Source organism: Ascaphus truei, chromosome 17, assembly GCF_040206685.1.
Source record: "Ascaphus truei isolate aAscTru1 chromosome 17, aAscTru1.hap1, whole genome shotgun sequence".
Classification (NCBI taxonomy): Eukaryota; Metazoa; Chordata; class Amphibia; order Anura; family Ascaphidae; genus Ascaphus; species Ascaphus truei.
Window position 1 is genome coordinate 11472153 of NC_134499.1, and position 15696 is coordinate 11487848.

At 48.0% G+C, this 15696-nt stretch overlaps 1 protein-coding gene across 1 annotated transcript in view; it reads left to right on the top strand.

Moving 5' to 3' along the window:
• Positions 1-15696, top strand: part of SERHL2 (serine hydrolase like 2) — a 67573-nt gene that overhangs the window by 30306 nt on the left and 21571 nt on the right. The window contains exons 4-11 of the mRNA XM_075573943.1: positions 824-865; positions 2086-2105; positions 2489-2563; positions 3732-3832; positions 4383-4462; positions 11702-11736; positions 12437-12513; positions 13280-13373. Of these exons, the coding sequence (XP_075430058.1) occupies positions 824-865; positions 2086-2105; positions 2489-2563; positions 3732-3832; positions 4383-4462; positions 11702-11736; positions 12437-12513; positions 13280-13373 (524 nt within the window). The remainder of the gene's footprint in view (positions 1-823; positions 866-2085; positions 2106-2488; positions 2564-3731; positions 3833-4382; positions 4463-11701; positions 11737-12436; positions 12514-13279; positions 13374-15696) is intronic.

The window sequence follows — 15696 nt, forward strand, 5'->3', positions numbered from 1 at the left end:
GCGCAATGCGGGGCCAAGATACAGGGCTGCGCAATGCGGGGCCAAGATACAGGGCTGCGCAATGCGGGGCCAAGATACAGGGCTGCGCAATGCGGGGCCAAGATACAGGGCTGCGCAATGCGGGGCCAAGATACAGGGCTGCGCAATGCGGGGCCAAGATACAGGGCTGCGCAATGCGGGGTCAGGATCTATGGTCCATTTTAGTTTCTCACAGATGCAGCTCCCAGAAAGGTAAATGACATGGGATATGTGTATATAGGTGTATATATGTGTATATATGTGTATATGTGCGCTGCTTATCTAACATTAATCGGTTGTTGTTAATATTTGATTTATGTGCATGTTCCTTTAGTTTAGCGCTACTATATTTGTTTTTTATATGTGTATACTGTATGTATATGTGTATATGTGTATATGTGTATATGTGTATATGTGTATACTATATGTGTATACTGTATGTATATGTGTATACTGTATGTGTATATGTGTATATGTGTATACTGTATGTATATGTGTATATGTGTATATGTGTATACTGTATGTGTATATGTGTATACTGTATGTATATGTGTATACGTGTATATGTGTGTATATGTGTATATGTGTATATGTGTATATGTGTATATGTGTATACTGTATGTGTATATGTGTATATGTGTATACTGTATGTATATGTGTATATGTGTATATGTGTATATGTGTATACTGTATGTGTATATGTGTATACTGTATGTGTATATGTGTATATGTGTATACTGTATGTATATGTGTATACTGTATGTATATGTATGTAATGGGATTTAAAAAAAAAATGTTTTCTCAGCCTTAGGATGGAGAAAGTTCTCGATTTTGGGACACAGCATGGGTAAGTGTTTCAGTTACTCTGCTCCTTCACCTGGACAGAAGAGGGGAACATTCTCTTTATTAAAGTCTCCCGTCTGCAAAACGGGGGCAAAAACAGGAGAAGAAACAGCAGCAGATTTATCAAAGGAGAGGAATCCCGCTGGGTTTCTCCTGTTGCTAAATCCGGTGCAATCTTTTTGCCGCCGCCGCCAGACCTTTAATAAATCTGGTGCTGGTTTTTGCAGCCCCGGCTTTTGATGCAGTTCTACCGGGCTGGCATAATACTGAGAAGTAATGCTACATACAGTATGTCTACGCAGGCGTAAAAACTGTTATATCACAACGGGGGAGTGTTTGTCAATCAAGTGATCCTCCCCTGTCCTTATCAGAGAGGTAATAAAGGTAAGGGGAGGGGGAAGAGAGGGGGCTCTGCCTGTGCAAACTCTTGTAGAACGCACAGTGACGTCAGACAGAAGGGAGCAGCCGGAGGGGATCAATACATTTAACATGCCTATAGGGGTCAGGGTAAAAAATGTTTAAGAAGTGGCATCTGGGGGACACGTTTATTACAAGAAAATCCGACACACAATTATGTTTAAGTCAGTTTTAAACACGGGGAGCTGAGACTTGGGAGGGGGTTTGATCTTCGGCTGCTCCCTTCTGTCTGACGTCACTGTGCGTTCTACAAGAGTTTGCACAGGCAGAGCCCCCTCTCTCCCCCTCCCCTTATCTTTATTACCTCTCTGATAAGGACAGGGGGGGATAAAAGCCGAGTAAAGAGAGGTACAGATGAGAAGAACATGCTTCCTAGTTTCCGCAGCGCCTAAATGTTGGCTTTAAAACAATTATCCTGCTTTCCCTTTATTTACCTCAAGTGCCACCAACTGGCCAGGTTTTCAGGATATCCCTGCTTCAGCACAGGTGGTTCAATCAGTGGCTCAGTCCACAACATACAGAAGTTTAGAACAGTGGCCCTTTGTGGCTGTGAGATCCCTCTTTACCCCAACCTGCCCTGACTTCCATGTCCCCTCCTATAAGAGAGGTATATGTCATACGGTCAACGACCGAGCCACTGATTGAGCCACCTGTGCTGAAGCAGGGACATTCTTCAAAGCTGGCCCTTGAGGACAGGAGTTGGCCGCCCGGATCTATATTCCATATATCTATCGCTGCTTAATGATGTATAGGTGGGGATTAAGATGAGGGTCGCTGAGTTCACTGAACCTCTCTTATTCCTCTCAGGTGGGGTCATCGGTGGCATGGTAAGTCCTCCCGGACACTGAGATACATCCCCAGCGAAACAGCTCATAACACGTGTTTCCCAAGATGGGCTTATCTTCTGTATGGCATATATTTATTTAATAGGATTGGGACCCGGAAGGGACAGGGCAGATTGGGGTAATAGGGAACTCGGGACCCTAAATGGCCAATGTTCTCCTAAACTTCTGACCATCAAGTGTTGTCCTTGAACATGACATTTGGGGAGTCAGCCCAGACACTCGCATCTACACAGACGCACACATCCCCGCACACGCTTACATACCGTTATACACAGCGGACATTGTAAGACGTGGTACGTGTACTGTGCCCCTGGGATCCTGCTCTTGTATAGAGTCCCCTCTCCTTACATGTATTATGTATGTAGTTTGCCTGCGTGTTCCCCGAGACGGTGAGGCAGCTGATCCTGCTGGACTCCTATGGCTTCTTCCCCATTGCCTCGGTAAGGATCACTCGAAAGATGTCTTCCCCTTACTGCACCTCCCGCCCTACTGCACCTCCCCCCTACTGCACTTCCCCCCCCACTACATTTACCCCCCCTTACTGCGCCTCCCTACTGCACCTACCCCCCTACTGCACCTACCCCCCTACTGCACCTACCCCTACTGCACCTACCCCCCTACTGCACCTACCCCCCTACTGCACCTACCCCCCTACTGCACCTACCCCCCTACTGCACCTCCCCCCCTACTGCACTTCCCCCTCCTACTGCACCACCCCCCCTACTGCACCGCCCCTCCACTGCACCTACCCCTCCCTACTGCACCTACTCCCCCCTACAGCACTTCCCCCTCCCTACTGCACTTCCCCCCCTCCCTACAGCCCTCCCCCTCCCCCCTCCCTACTGTACTTCCCCCCCCCTACTGCACCTACCCCCCCCACTGCACCTACCCCCCCCTACTGCACCTACCCCCCCCTACTGCACCTACCCCCCCTACTGCACCTACCCCCCTACTGCACCTACCCCCCTACTGCACCTACCCCCCTACTGCACCTACCCCCCTACTGCACCTCCCCCCTACTGCACCCCCCCTTACTGCACCTCTCCCCCCCTACTGCACTTCCCCCCTACTTCCCACTCACTGAGTATTACTTTAACCCCTTTGCTGCCAGATGGTCAAAGGTTTAAAGTATCAGCCCCCACCCCGAGCTGACCTGTGCTCCCCATCTTCCGGCTAAAATGGACTTCCACGATTTTGTATCCGCCATGATAAATGCCAAACATGGCCGCCAGGATCGCCCATAGAATGCAGCAACGCCATCTCCCGACGACATCACAGCTTCTTATTGGCTGCCAGAATGAGCCTTACCCAGCAGCCATTTTATGTGCCCCTTAGTCACATGGGAATTTGGGAGTCCCCAGAGGTCGGGGGACCACTGATAGGGGGGAACTGTACCTTTTAAACTAGTGCTAGTGTTGAGTAGCCATTGAGTGTGAATGTGGGAAGGAAATGTCCCTTGTCAACAAGAAGGCAAAGTGAATAAACACCATTTAAAAGGGTTTGCAGTATAGTGGTTAAGTATTGGAGGTATTGGTTTGAAAATAAAAATAGTAATGGTACTTTGTTGTGCCGGGTACTGTTACTCACTTCGCTTGCCTACGTTCATAGGGAACTATCCTCGGCCATCTGAAAAAGATCATCACACATTATGCCCGAATAGAGGTTCCAAGCACCCCGAAAGTGTATACCCCCGAGGGGGCCCTGCAGAGGTGGGTACTGGGGAGGGGGGGATTAGGAAGATTGGTTGTGGGGGGGGGGGAGGGGCAACTCTGGTGCTCAAGGACTACCAACGGGTCAGGTCTTCAGGATAACCCCGCTTCAGCCCGGCTAGCTCAATCAGTGACTGAGCCTCTGATTGAGCCACCTGTGCTGAAGCTTGGACTGGTTGAGCCACATGTGCTGAAGCAGGGACTGACGTTTGCTTGTAAACACGGGGAGCTGAGACTTAGATCCCCAGCCGTGCCCTGTATGCCACACCACCGTGCCCGTGATCCCGATCTCACAGAAGGGGGGGGGGGGGGGAGAGAGGACCCTTTCCTGAACATCACCAGAATGACGGTGAGAACATGTGACCGCTCGGGAGCGATCACATGATCAGGGAGTATCGCGGAGGGGCGGTGGCCTCCGGCTGTGGCGGGACCACCAGCTCTAAAAGAGTAATCCACCCAGAAGGGCGTCAAATCATCAAGATTTAACCATTGGGTCATGGACCTTCTCTCCGGTCCTGGGTGAGATGTCTCGTGGTTTCTCCCTCTCCAGGTTGCTAGAGGCAAACTCCGCCCTGAGCACCGACTCTGGCAAAGTGCTCCTAGAACGTGGCACCAAGGAAGTACCCGGGGGTAAGTAACAGCTCTTTGGGGGAAATATAGGGTTTAGTTGGGGCATCGTTTCCTTTCTGCTGTTGCCCTGCCAGGAATGCTTCCGAAATCGCCATTGGTTTACCACTCGGTTATGCCAGAAATGGCGTGGGACTCCGTGGCAGACATGGCTGCTCTCACCGATTTGTTATCATGGGGGGGGCGTCTCACAGACTTCACATTTCACATACATCTTTTCTCAATAGGGGTTGTCCACGGCAAGATGGACAAGAAGCAAAAAGTGACAGAGTGCTCATTTGCATGTCATTACCCAGAATCCTTTGCTGCAGTGCAAGCACGAAGCGATAATGGGCCCACATTATATTTTTATCTGCTCCTCAATCTAGCGCAATATGCAGCCCGCCCTGCACATCCCTTACTGATTTATTAACCACACTATACAATAGTTACGTTTTATATATATATATATATATATATATATATATATATATATATATCCCCGGGCGAGTAAATATTGGCGCAAGCAGCACACGTTTGGTACTAGGTGGCGAGTAGATTTTTTGGTGATTTGTCAACCACTGTGTGTGTATATATATATATATATATATATATATATATATATATATATATATATATATATATATATATATATATATTGTGACAAACGGCTTACTCCGGGGCTCCGTCGTTTGTCCGGGACTGTTTAGAACACGGTCTTTTAGGGTAGGTTAAATGATGAGGCGTCACGTACTGTTCCTTTAAACAGGCTATGCCTGGTTTATTCAGTCCCAGGCACTGAGACTGCCACAGTGCATACAACAGAAAACAGATCAAAACAAAAGCTGCTCACCTGAGCGATAACTTAACTTAGATATCCCTGACTCAGGGTTGGAAGTGGCTTTTCCACTTCCAACATCAAAACACGGTACTTTTGCAGTCTTACACAAATGAACAGAAAGATTGAACCTGTTTGGGGAAGAGGCTTCTCCCCTCTGTAGTTCAGCAGCCTTCCAGCCTCCTGGCTCTTGTGGGGAGACCAGAGCAAACAGGAAATCAGTCTTTCATACCTGATTCCTAATTAGCATGACAGGTGACAGAAATCAGGCAGCAGACAAACTCTGGTCTGGATCTCTCATCCCTCAGTTCCAGCGCTTGCCAAACTGGGATGGAGTGTATGTATTATAAGGCTGCACTCCCAGGCCAAACAGGATAGAAACTGTCTAGTATCCTGGGAGCCCTATATACGGAATTTATTACCATCCCCTGGTTTCTGTCACATATCCTCCCCCCCAGCTCAGACCTCGAGGGATGAGCGACCATGGATATTAGGGAGTGCATCCTTGACAACCCGTCAGCATTGCCATGTTTGTGCCCTGACCTGTGTTCCACAGAAAATTTAAAGGGTTGTAGGCTTAGGAACCACCTGGTCACTCTAGCATTCTTTTCCCTGTTTTGACACATCCAGGTAAGGGGTGCATGATCTGTGACCAACCGGAATTTTCTCCCCAACAGGTAGTATTTGAGCGTCTCTACAGCCCACTTTATTGCGAGACACTCTTTCTCTACTATGGAGTAATTTTTCTCCTGGGGATTTAGTTTCCTACTTAAATAAAGGATGGGGTGCTCCTCACCTTGAGACTCCTGGGAGAGTACCGCCCCCAGCCCTACCTCAGATGCGTCGGTTTGGACTACGAACTCTTTGGAGAAGTCAGGTGTGACCAACACTGGTTGGGCACAGAGAGCTTCTTTCAGGCTTCTAAAGGCCTGTTCAGTTTCGGGGGACCACTTTACCATTAGCGGTCCTCTTGCTTTTGTGAGGTCAGTTAGTGGGGTTGCCTTAGTTGCAAAATTGGGAATAAACCTTCTATAGTACCCAATTAACCCCAAAAAGGTCCTTACTTGTTTTTTTGTAACTGGCCTTGGCCAATTTTGTATCGCCTCCACTTTGAGTAAACCTCTGCCAATAGAATATCCCAGATACTTGGCCTCCTCCAGACCAATAGTGCATTTAGCGGGGTTAGCAGTTAGTCCAGCAGACCGGACTGCGTCAAGCACAGCTTGGACCTTTGGAAGGTGGGATTGCCAATCTTCACTATGGATTACCACATCATCCAGGTAGGCGGCAGCATACGAGCATGTGGTTTTAAAATTTTATCCATCATTCTTTGGAATGTGGCGGGAGCTCCATGTAAGCCAAAAGGCAACACCTTATACTGAAAGAGGCCGTCTGGGGTTGAGAAGGCTGTCTTTTCTTTTGCCCTTTCTGTGAGGGGAACCTGCCAGTACCCTTTTGTTAGGTCTAGGGTTGTGAGATATCGGGCTTTGCCCAGTCTCTCTACAAGTTCATCTACCCTGGGCATAGGATAAGTATCAAATTTTGACACCGCGTTTAGTTTCCGGTAGTCATTACAAAACCTTGTTGTACCATCTGGCTTTGGGACTAAGACTATAGGGCTGTTCCACCCACTTTGGGATTCCTCAATTACACCTAGTTTTAGCATTTTTTTAACCTCTAAACTTATAGCCTTTCTTTTGGCCTCTGGGATTCGGTACGGTTTAAGGTTAACTCGGACCCCCGGTTCAGAGACTAGGTCATGTTCAATTACGCTAGTTCTACCTGGCCGTATAGAGAAGATTTCTTTGTTTCTTTTCACTAAATTCTGAACCTCTCGTTTCTGATGAACAGACAGGGTTTCAGCTATGCTAACCTCTGGGTCAGTTTCTTGATTCTCTGACGGACCTGGGGGTACTAGGGTTAACAAGACTTCTCTATCTTTCCAGGGCTTGAGTAGGTTTATATGGTAAATTTGCTCAGGTTTCCTCCTACCTGGCTGTCTTACCTTATAATTTACTTCTCCCACTCTTTCCAAGACCTCATATGGCCCATGCCATTTAGCAAGGAATTTACTCTCCACGGTGGGAACCAGAACTAGTACCCTATCACCTGGAGAAAAAATTCTGACCCTTGCACCCTTATTATATGTATTCCTCTGTGCTTCTTGAGCTTTCTCCATGTGTTCCCTCACTATGGGTAGGACTGCAGCAATGCGGTCCTGCATCTGGGCAACATGCTCTATTACACTTCTGTAAGGGGTAACCTCGTGTTCCCAAGTCTCTTTGGCTATATCCAGTAAGCCCCTTGGGTGTCGGCCATACAATAGTTCAAACGGGGAGAAGCCTGTGGATGATTGGGGAACTTCCCTAATGGCAAATAACAGGTACGGTAACAAACAATCCCAGTTTTTCCCATCTTTATCAACCGCCCGCCGTAACATGCTCTTTAAGGTTTTATTGAACCTTTCCACTAAACCATCTGTTTGTGGATGATAGACTGAGGTTCTGAGATGCTTGATTTTTAGGAGTTTACATAGCTCTTTCGTTACTTGGGACATAAATGGTGTTCCCTGGTCAGATAGAATCTCTTTAGGAATCCCGACCCGGGAAAACAGAACTACTAACTCTTTTGCTATGTTTTTAGCTGAGGTGCTACGTAGGGGAACTGCCTCCGGATATCGGGTGGCATAATCTAATATTACCAATATATGCTGATGTCCCCTAGCAGACTTTATTAGGGGTCCTACTAGATCCATAGCAATCCGGTCAAATGGTACCTCTATTATGGGAAGGGGTACCAATGGGCTGCGGTACGCCTTGAACGGGGCGGTGATCTGACATTCTGGGCATGAGGAACAATAATTCGTAATTTCTGCCAGAACCCCAGGCCAATAGAAGCTTCGGAGAACCTTTTCTTTTGTCTTTTCCACCCCTAGGTGTCCCCCCAATGGATGACTATGTGCGAGGTGTAATACTACGTTACGGAATGTCCGTGGTACCAACAATTGTTTAGTTGTAACTGATTTCCTTTTATCAACCCGATATACTAGGTCGTTCTCTACCTCGAAGTAGGGGTAAGCAAGTGACCTATCTGGTTGGCCAGGAGTACTATTCTGGTCCCGTATATTTCCCCTTGCTACCGCTAATGTGGGGTCCTCCCACTGGGCCTTCTTAAAACTCCCAGGACTGACCTCTATGTCAGCGAGGGTCTTATCCGGTTCTGGGGTGGTAAGTGTCTGCTCAACATCTTGATTTGGGGTATTCCCTACCAAAGTAGTGATGGGGAAGGGAATTTTACAGCACTCCTCCTTTTCCCCCTTCTTATTTGGGCCCTCGTCAACCTCCATTTCTGAAAAAGGGAAAGGATTTGTTTCTTCTAATACTTCGTTATGGTCCGCTATTGAACTCTGGGCGCTATTCTGAGCGGGGGACCACATTTTTAGAAAATGGGGAAAGTCAGTCCCTATTAACACATCATGTGCCAGTTTGGGTACAATACCCACCTTGAAATCTAAAGAACCAAACTCTGTTTCAAAAAAAACATCAACAGTGGAATATTCATGATTATCCCCATGTATACAACAAATTGCCACTCTTTGTGAACTGTTTCCCTGTTTCTTCTTAATGGGCAAGAGGTATTCGGACACTAGTGTGACCATGCTCCCAGAGTCAAGAAGTGCCCGAACCCTCTTACCATTAACCTTTACAAATGCCCACAGATGGTTATTCAAGGGGTCCTCTGGGCTAGGGCCCATACATTGGGACAACAGCGAATAAGGTTCCACGCTGTTGCATTGCATGGGCTCATCATTTAGTGGGCAGATTTTTGCTGTGTGGCCCCTCTCATGACAATTTACACATTTAGGTACATAGTCTGTGTCCCACTTAGAGCCTTTTCCCGGCTCCCCATGTTGGCTATTGCCCTTAGTGTGCGAACCACTGTTGCTGGTGCTGCGTGAAGGTGGTCGCCGCTCTTCAGCGCCCCTTAACCCCGGTACCCTTTTACCGTCTCTGGAAGAGTCCTGGAACCTCGGGTAGTGGGGTTGCTCCACGACTGTGGGTTGCGGGTGCTCTTCTGCTGCATTGTACCTTTCTACGAGGGCCACAAGCTCATCCGCATTGTGGGGGTCACTCCGACTGACCCAACGGCGTAAGGCAGACGGAAGTTTCCTCAAGAACTGGTCCATGACCAACCGTTCCACGATGTGGCTGGCTGAGTTGATCTCGGGTTGTAGCCACTTCCGGGCGAGGTGGATGAGGTCATACATCTGGCTTCGGGTGGCTTTATCCATCGTGAAGGACCATGCGTGAAACCTTTGGGCGCGAACAGCCGTGGTTACGCCGAGGCGGGCGAGGATCTCGAACTTCAATTTTGCATAGACGTTAGCTTCGGCTGGCTCTAGATCAAAGTAAGCCTTCTGGGGTTCGCCGCTTAGGAAGGGTGCGATTAGACCAGCCCACTCAGCTTCTGGCCATCCCTCTCTCTGTGCCGTGCGTTCAAACGTGAGAAGATAGGCTTCCACATCATCCGAGGGTCCCATCTTCTGAAGGTAGTGGCTTGCCCTGGTCATTTTCGGAACTGGGGCTGCCGCTGCCAGTGGAAGGTTACTGATAGTCCCCCTCAGGATCTCGAGTTCCTGCTGTAAGCCCTGAGCGAACCGCTGTTGCTCCTCTCTCAGCAAGCGGTTTGTCTCTTGCTGATTTGCATTCGCGTTTTGCAGGGCCTCATTCGTCTGTTGCTGGTTTGCATTCGCCTGTTGCTGGTTGGCATTCGCCTGTTGCTGGTTGGCATTAATCTCTTGCTGGGCTATTAGCAGCTGTTGCTGGGCTGCATTCGTCTGCTGCTGGTTTGCATTAGTTTCTTGCTGGGCTATTAACAGCTGTTGCTGGGTTTCATTCACGTCTTTCTGGGCAGCGACATTGCGTACCAGCGCACCCACCACGTCTTCCATCTTCTTTGCAGAGGATGAAAAAACTTTTTTTTTTTTTTTTTTTTCAAAGTTCTTCAACCCGCAGACCCCCTAGTGCTTTGCCCGCATTCTCCACCATATGTGACAAACGGCTTACTCCGGGGCTCCGTCGTTTGTCCGGGACTGTTTAGAACACGGTCTTTTAGGGTAGGTTAAATGATGAGGCGTCACGTACTGTTCCTTTAAACAGGCTATGCCTGGTTTATTCAGTCCCAGGCACTGAGACTGCCACAGTGCATACAACAGAAAACAGATCAAAACAAAAGCTGCTCACCTGAGCGATAACTTAACTTAGATATCCCTGACTCAGGGTTGGAAGTGGCTTTTCCACTTCCAACATCAAAACACGGTACTTTTGCAGTCTTACACAAATGAACAGAAAGATTGAACCTGTTTGGGGAAGAGGCTTCTCCCCTCTGTAGTTCAGCAGCCTTCCAGCCTCCTGGCTCTTGTGGGGAGACCAGAGCAAACAGGAAATCAGTCTTTCATACCTGATTCCTAATTAGCATGACAGGTGACAGAAATCAGGCAGCAGACAAACTCTGGTCTGGATCTCTCATCCCTCAGTTCCAGCGCTTGCCAAACTGTGGGATGGAGTGTATGTATTATAAGGCTGCACTCCCAGGCCAAACAGGATAGAAACTGTCTAGTATCCTGGGAGCCCTATATACGGAATTTATTACCATCCCCTGGTTTCTGTCACAATATATATATATATATATATATATATATATATTTCTCATTTGCATGTCATTTCCCAGAATCCCTTGGTACAGTGGAAGTGCTGTGTGATGGGTGATAATGGTGAAAGGCGGGGTTGCAGACCTGCCTAAGACATGCTTTGCTGTGGAGGCTTTTTGTCACTTGTTTTACCCACCATAACCTTAATAATGTGTGTATATATATCTTTGTGACGCCACTGTGCTTAAAAACCTAGAATGTGAGGGCAGATAAGAACCACGTGGCCTCCCCGTGGCTGCCCCTTTTTGCTACCTGGTATAACTGCAGACTCTATTAGGTCCTGGGCTTTCGCTCATATTTAGGGTTTAGCCTGATGTCCATCCCAAGCAGGTGTGAATTCCCTTACTGCAGGCGGACCAGTTGGAGGGGTCTTGAGGCCCTTACCATCCCCGGCTGGGAGGCTATTCTTCCTCACATATTCCTTCACCTGCTACCCTCCGGCGTCAGAGAATGACCTCGTGTTCTGGCTCTTCTCTCTCTCCGGAATATGAACTTTGCGGAAACCCTTTCACATAGAGACTTATCAGAGGAGTGCTGGGTAAAGCGGCTTCTCTGATAAGTCTCTTTGAACCCTGCATGGAAAACAGCTCTGTGCTGCCTGATGGGGTGGAGTGGGCGGGAATAAGAGGTTGCCATGCGGACACTTTACTGCAGGCTTTGGGCCTTCTCATATAAAATACGAATAAGGTTGGTGATCTACTTCTCTTTGCTGCAGGTGTGATCTACAGCCGGGATATCCGGATCACTGTGGTATGAATGTCTTCTCTGTACACACACAGTGTTACAATGCACAACAACAACACACACACACACATTGTTACAATGCACAAAATGCACACACTGCTACACACAGTGCACCTACAAATACACACACAGTGTTACACACACACATACACAGTTACAATGCACAAATACACATACTGGCATACACACACTCATACAGTGCACACACAAATACACACAGTGTTACAATGCACAAATACATTTACTGACATACACACGCTCCTATAGTACACACACACTGTCACAATGCACAAATATACCCACAAATAGACAAACATACACACATTGTTACAATGCACAAATACATGTAGTGATATACACACACACCTATAGTGTACACACAAATACACACACATTGTTACAATGCATAAATACATGTACTGATATACACACACACCTATAGTGCACACACAAATACACACACAGTGTTACAATGCACAAATACACACACAGTGTTACAATGCACAAATACACACACACAAATACACAGCCCTACAGTGCACACAAGTGACACACACACACATACAATGCTAGAAAACATTCCCCACACGACACCTGCTGTACCCCGCGTGAGGCTCGATCTCCCGGGAACCGCTGATATTTAGGGCCCGGGGGAGGAATGCAGGATTTATCACCGACGCGTCTCTCCGTCTGATCTCTCCCCCAGAATAACGCTGCCCCTTTATCCGTGGAGCAGTGCCTGCTGATCATGAAGAGCATGCGTGCGGATGTGCAGGTTATCATGTGAGTGCTGTGTATGTATACGCACTGCACCACACGCAACACATCGGGCGTATTTAGAGGTGGGAAGGAGTAGCTCACTGTCTTTGAAGTGGGTGAACTTTTTTTGCTTGGGTGGGGACGCACACATATATACTAAGTATTTTCTCTCTGGGTGCCACCGCCACGCCGGTAAACAACGAAGTATAGAGCCAGCAACCCTTGTTAGGAAAGGCGACTCTCTACGCCAGGGGTCCTCAACTCCAGTCCTCAAGGCCCTCCAACAAGTCAGGTTTTCAGGATATCCCGGCTTCAGCACAGGTGGCTCAGTCATTGACTGAGCCGCCGATTGAGCCACATGTGCTGAAGCCGGGATATCCTGAAAACCTGACCTGTTGGAGGGCATTGAGGACTGGAGTTGAGCACCCCTGCTCTAAGCGACTGAACTTCAAGGTTTCTGCAGCTCTCTTATCCTCACCTGCAAAGCCGCTCCTGCTTTCCCAGAAGCCTTTGCAACCCTTGCTCCAGCTGCCCCTACAACCTGTTGACACAGAATTCTAAAGCCAGAAAACCAGAATAAGCCAATGAACGAAGATTTTATTATTTAAATGCTGTGTCAATTTTTGTGCTAACAATTGCAAATAAAAAGTGCATCCTATGTATGGCGGCTCCACACACGATGTATCGTTGGTTGAAATTAATTTAGACGCATTTTATTTGCCATTTCCCTGCCCCAATAAGCCGTGTACGTCGCTCCGAACACAGGCCATGAAACGCCGTTTTTTTACAGCGCCAATGAGGGGTTGTTGGCGGACCGGAAGAGTGGCATTAACACGGACGTGGGAAAGGATTTGCTACGCGGATTCACAGAAACCATGAAGGAGGTAAGTTCAGTCACTCCCCCACACTGCCGCTGAAGGGGCAGTTCTACTAAGGAGGGCTATGCGCTAGAGCAGAGGTTCCCCACCTTTTTGACACTGTGCATCGACGGGAAAATATTTGTCCCACGAATCCCTAATGAATAAATCTTATTACTTCCTCATCAGACCTGTGTGAGTGATCCCAGGCAGTATAGTGTGCTGACCTCGTGGGGGAACCAGGCTTAATAATACCCCAAACTGCCCCCACGTGTGTGCAGGCAGCATGGGGGTTGTAGCTGTCACTCACTGTTGGCGCTTCCAAAGTCTCGCCCCACAATGCCTTGCTGCTGTGGATGCAAAAAATTGTGGGAAGCTTGTGCTGTAATTGACAGCTACAGCCCCCAGCTGATTACCATAGCCTTGACTAAGCACTCGCGAAACGCGCGCGTCGGCAACACGTGACCACGTGCACGCGCGGAGCCCTAGTTCATGGACACTGACTCAATGTTACTTATGAAGTCAGCGTGGCTCTGCTCGTGTACATTTATGGACTGTTTATAGACCTGACGGTCTTAAGAGTCAACAAATAGGAACGGCACATTGTTCATCTGGCAGTCTATTACTGTTACACTTAGGGAAGCCTGAATGCTAATATCCTACTACAGCATATAGCTTATAGGAAACAACCTAGTGAGCAAAACGGCACCCCATCCAGCAATTCACCTCTGGAGTGCCAGACCGTTACCACATATGAGGAGTACTGCACCAATTAGGGAAAGGTCTTTCATAGTTGACCGGTTTCATTAACCCTACAAGGAGCAGTACTCAGCTGATAACTCAGTATCTGACCATACAGGAGTCTCAGCAGCGCTACAATACTTACCAGTAATTCATCCACGAATACTACTGTTAACTCTAGGCCTGTTACTACACACCTGGGGTTCACACGTGTTTAAAGCACTACCAACTTGCACTCACGCACCACCATCTATATATGCTGGTGACAGTAAACACCATTAGGTGCACTTAGACCCAGATTTGCTCTACTCAAATCTATAATGTACAACAGCTGCAGCACAGAGCAGCACAGTACAGGTTCAAATAACCATGCATCTATCAGTATTCTATTACTGGGGCACTACATATGTGGTCCTAACTGCCGTTCATTAGCATAACCCTCTAGTTTATTAACTCCGTATGAGGAACACTAGGGCCAGTGAATATCCTAACACTGGATATTAACCAATTATTGTACACTCCTCTGGATCAACTCATTCCAAGAGCTAGCAACACTTGGTATTATTTAATCATTGTTTTAACCCCAATATTTTAACGATATTGTCAATAATAAAGATATTTTAAGTAAATCACAATATCATACCGGATTAGAGTGCTATCTACAGGGGTTCTGTCTGTCTATCAGTGTACTACTTCCTCATCAGACCTGTGTGAGCGATCCCAGGCAGTATAGTGTGCTGACCTCGTAGGGGAACACGCGCTTAATAATCCCCCAAACTGCCCCCACGTGTGTGCAGGCAGCATGGGGGGTGTAGCTGTCACTCACTGTTGGCGCTTCCAAAGTCTCGCCCCACAATGCCTTGCTGCTGTGGATGCAAAAATTGTGGGAAGCTTGTGCTGTAATTGACAGCTACAGCCCCCACGCCAAGGTGCAGTTTGGGTAGGGTGACCAGATGTCCCGGTTTTTAGGGCGCTGTCCCGACGTTTTCTGGTGCTGTCCCGGTTTTTTGGGCCTCTTGGCGAGCGCGCGATGGTAACTTGCCGGCTGCTCTTGCGCATGAGCGACCGGCAAACGCCGTTCGCTCATTCGCAGTCAGCAAGTGCCGATTGCGCATGCGTGACATTTACCGGGACAGATATGGTCACCCTGAGTTTGGTGCCATCCTAAGAGCGCAGCCCCTGCACGGGATCAGGACCCCGCTATACTACCAGGGAGCCGCCCTTACAGAATTAGTTCTTTTTAGAGAACAAGAGTAGACACCATTTTTTAGTGGTGAAATTGTATTGTCCTCTCTAGATATAGAAAGAAATATCTACGGGGCCGGTTCTGGCTGCCGGTCTAGTTCTTCCTACGTTGGATTTCCCCTTTTATGTAGCGCCGGAATATTTGATACCTTGGGCCATATTGCCTAAACAGTGCTAAGCCTTGGGTGAATGAGCAGTAATGTAGCTTACAGTTTATCACCACTTTGGTAAATGTAACCCAAAGTGCCTTACGCCGTAACACCATTTACTAAATCTGTCCCTTTACCCGTCCGAGGCTGCATATAAGTGGCCATGGTTCCACCCCAGATCCGGCTGCACGAATACATGTCGATGTGAAGTACCC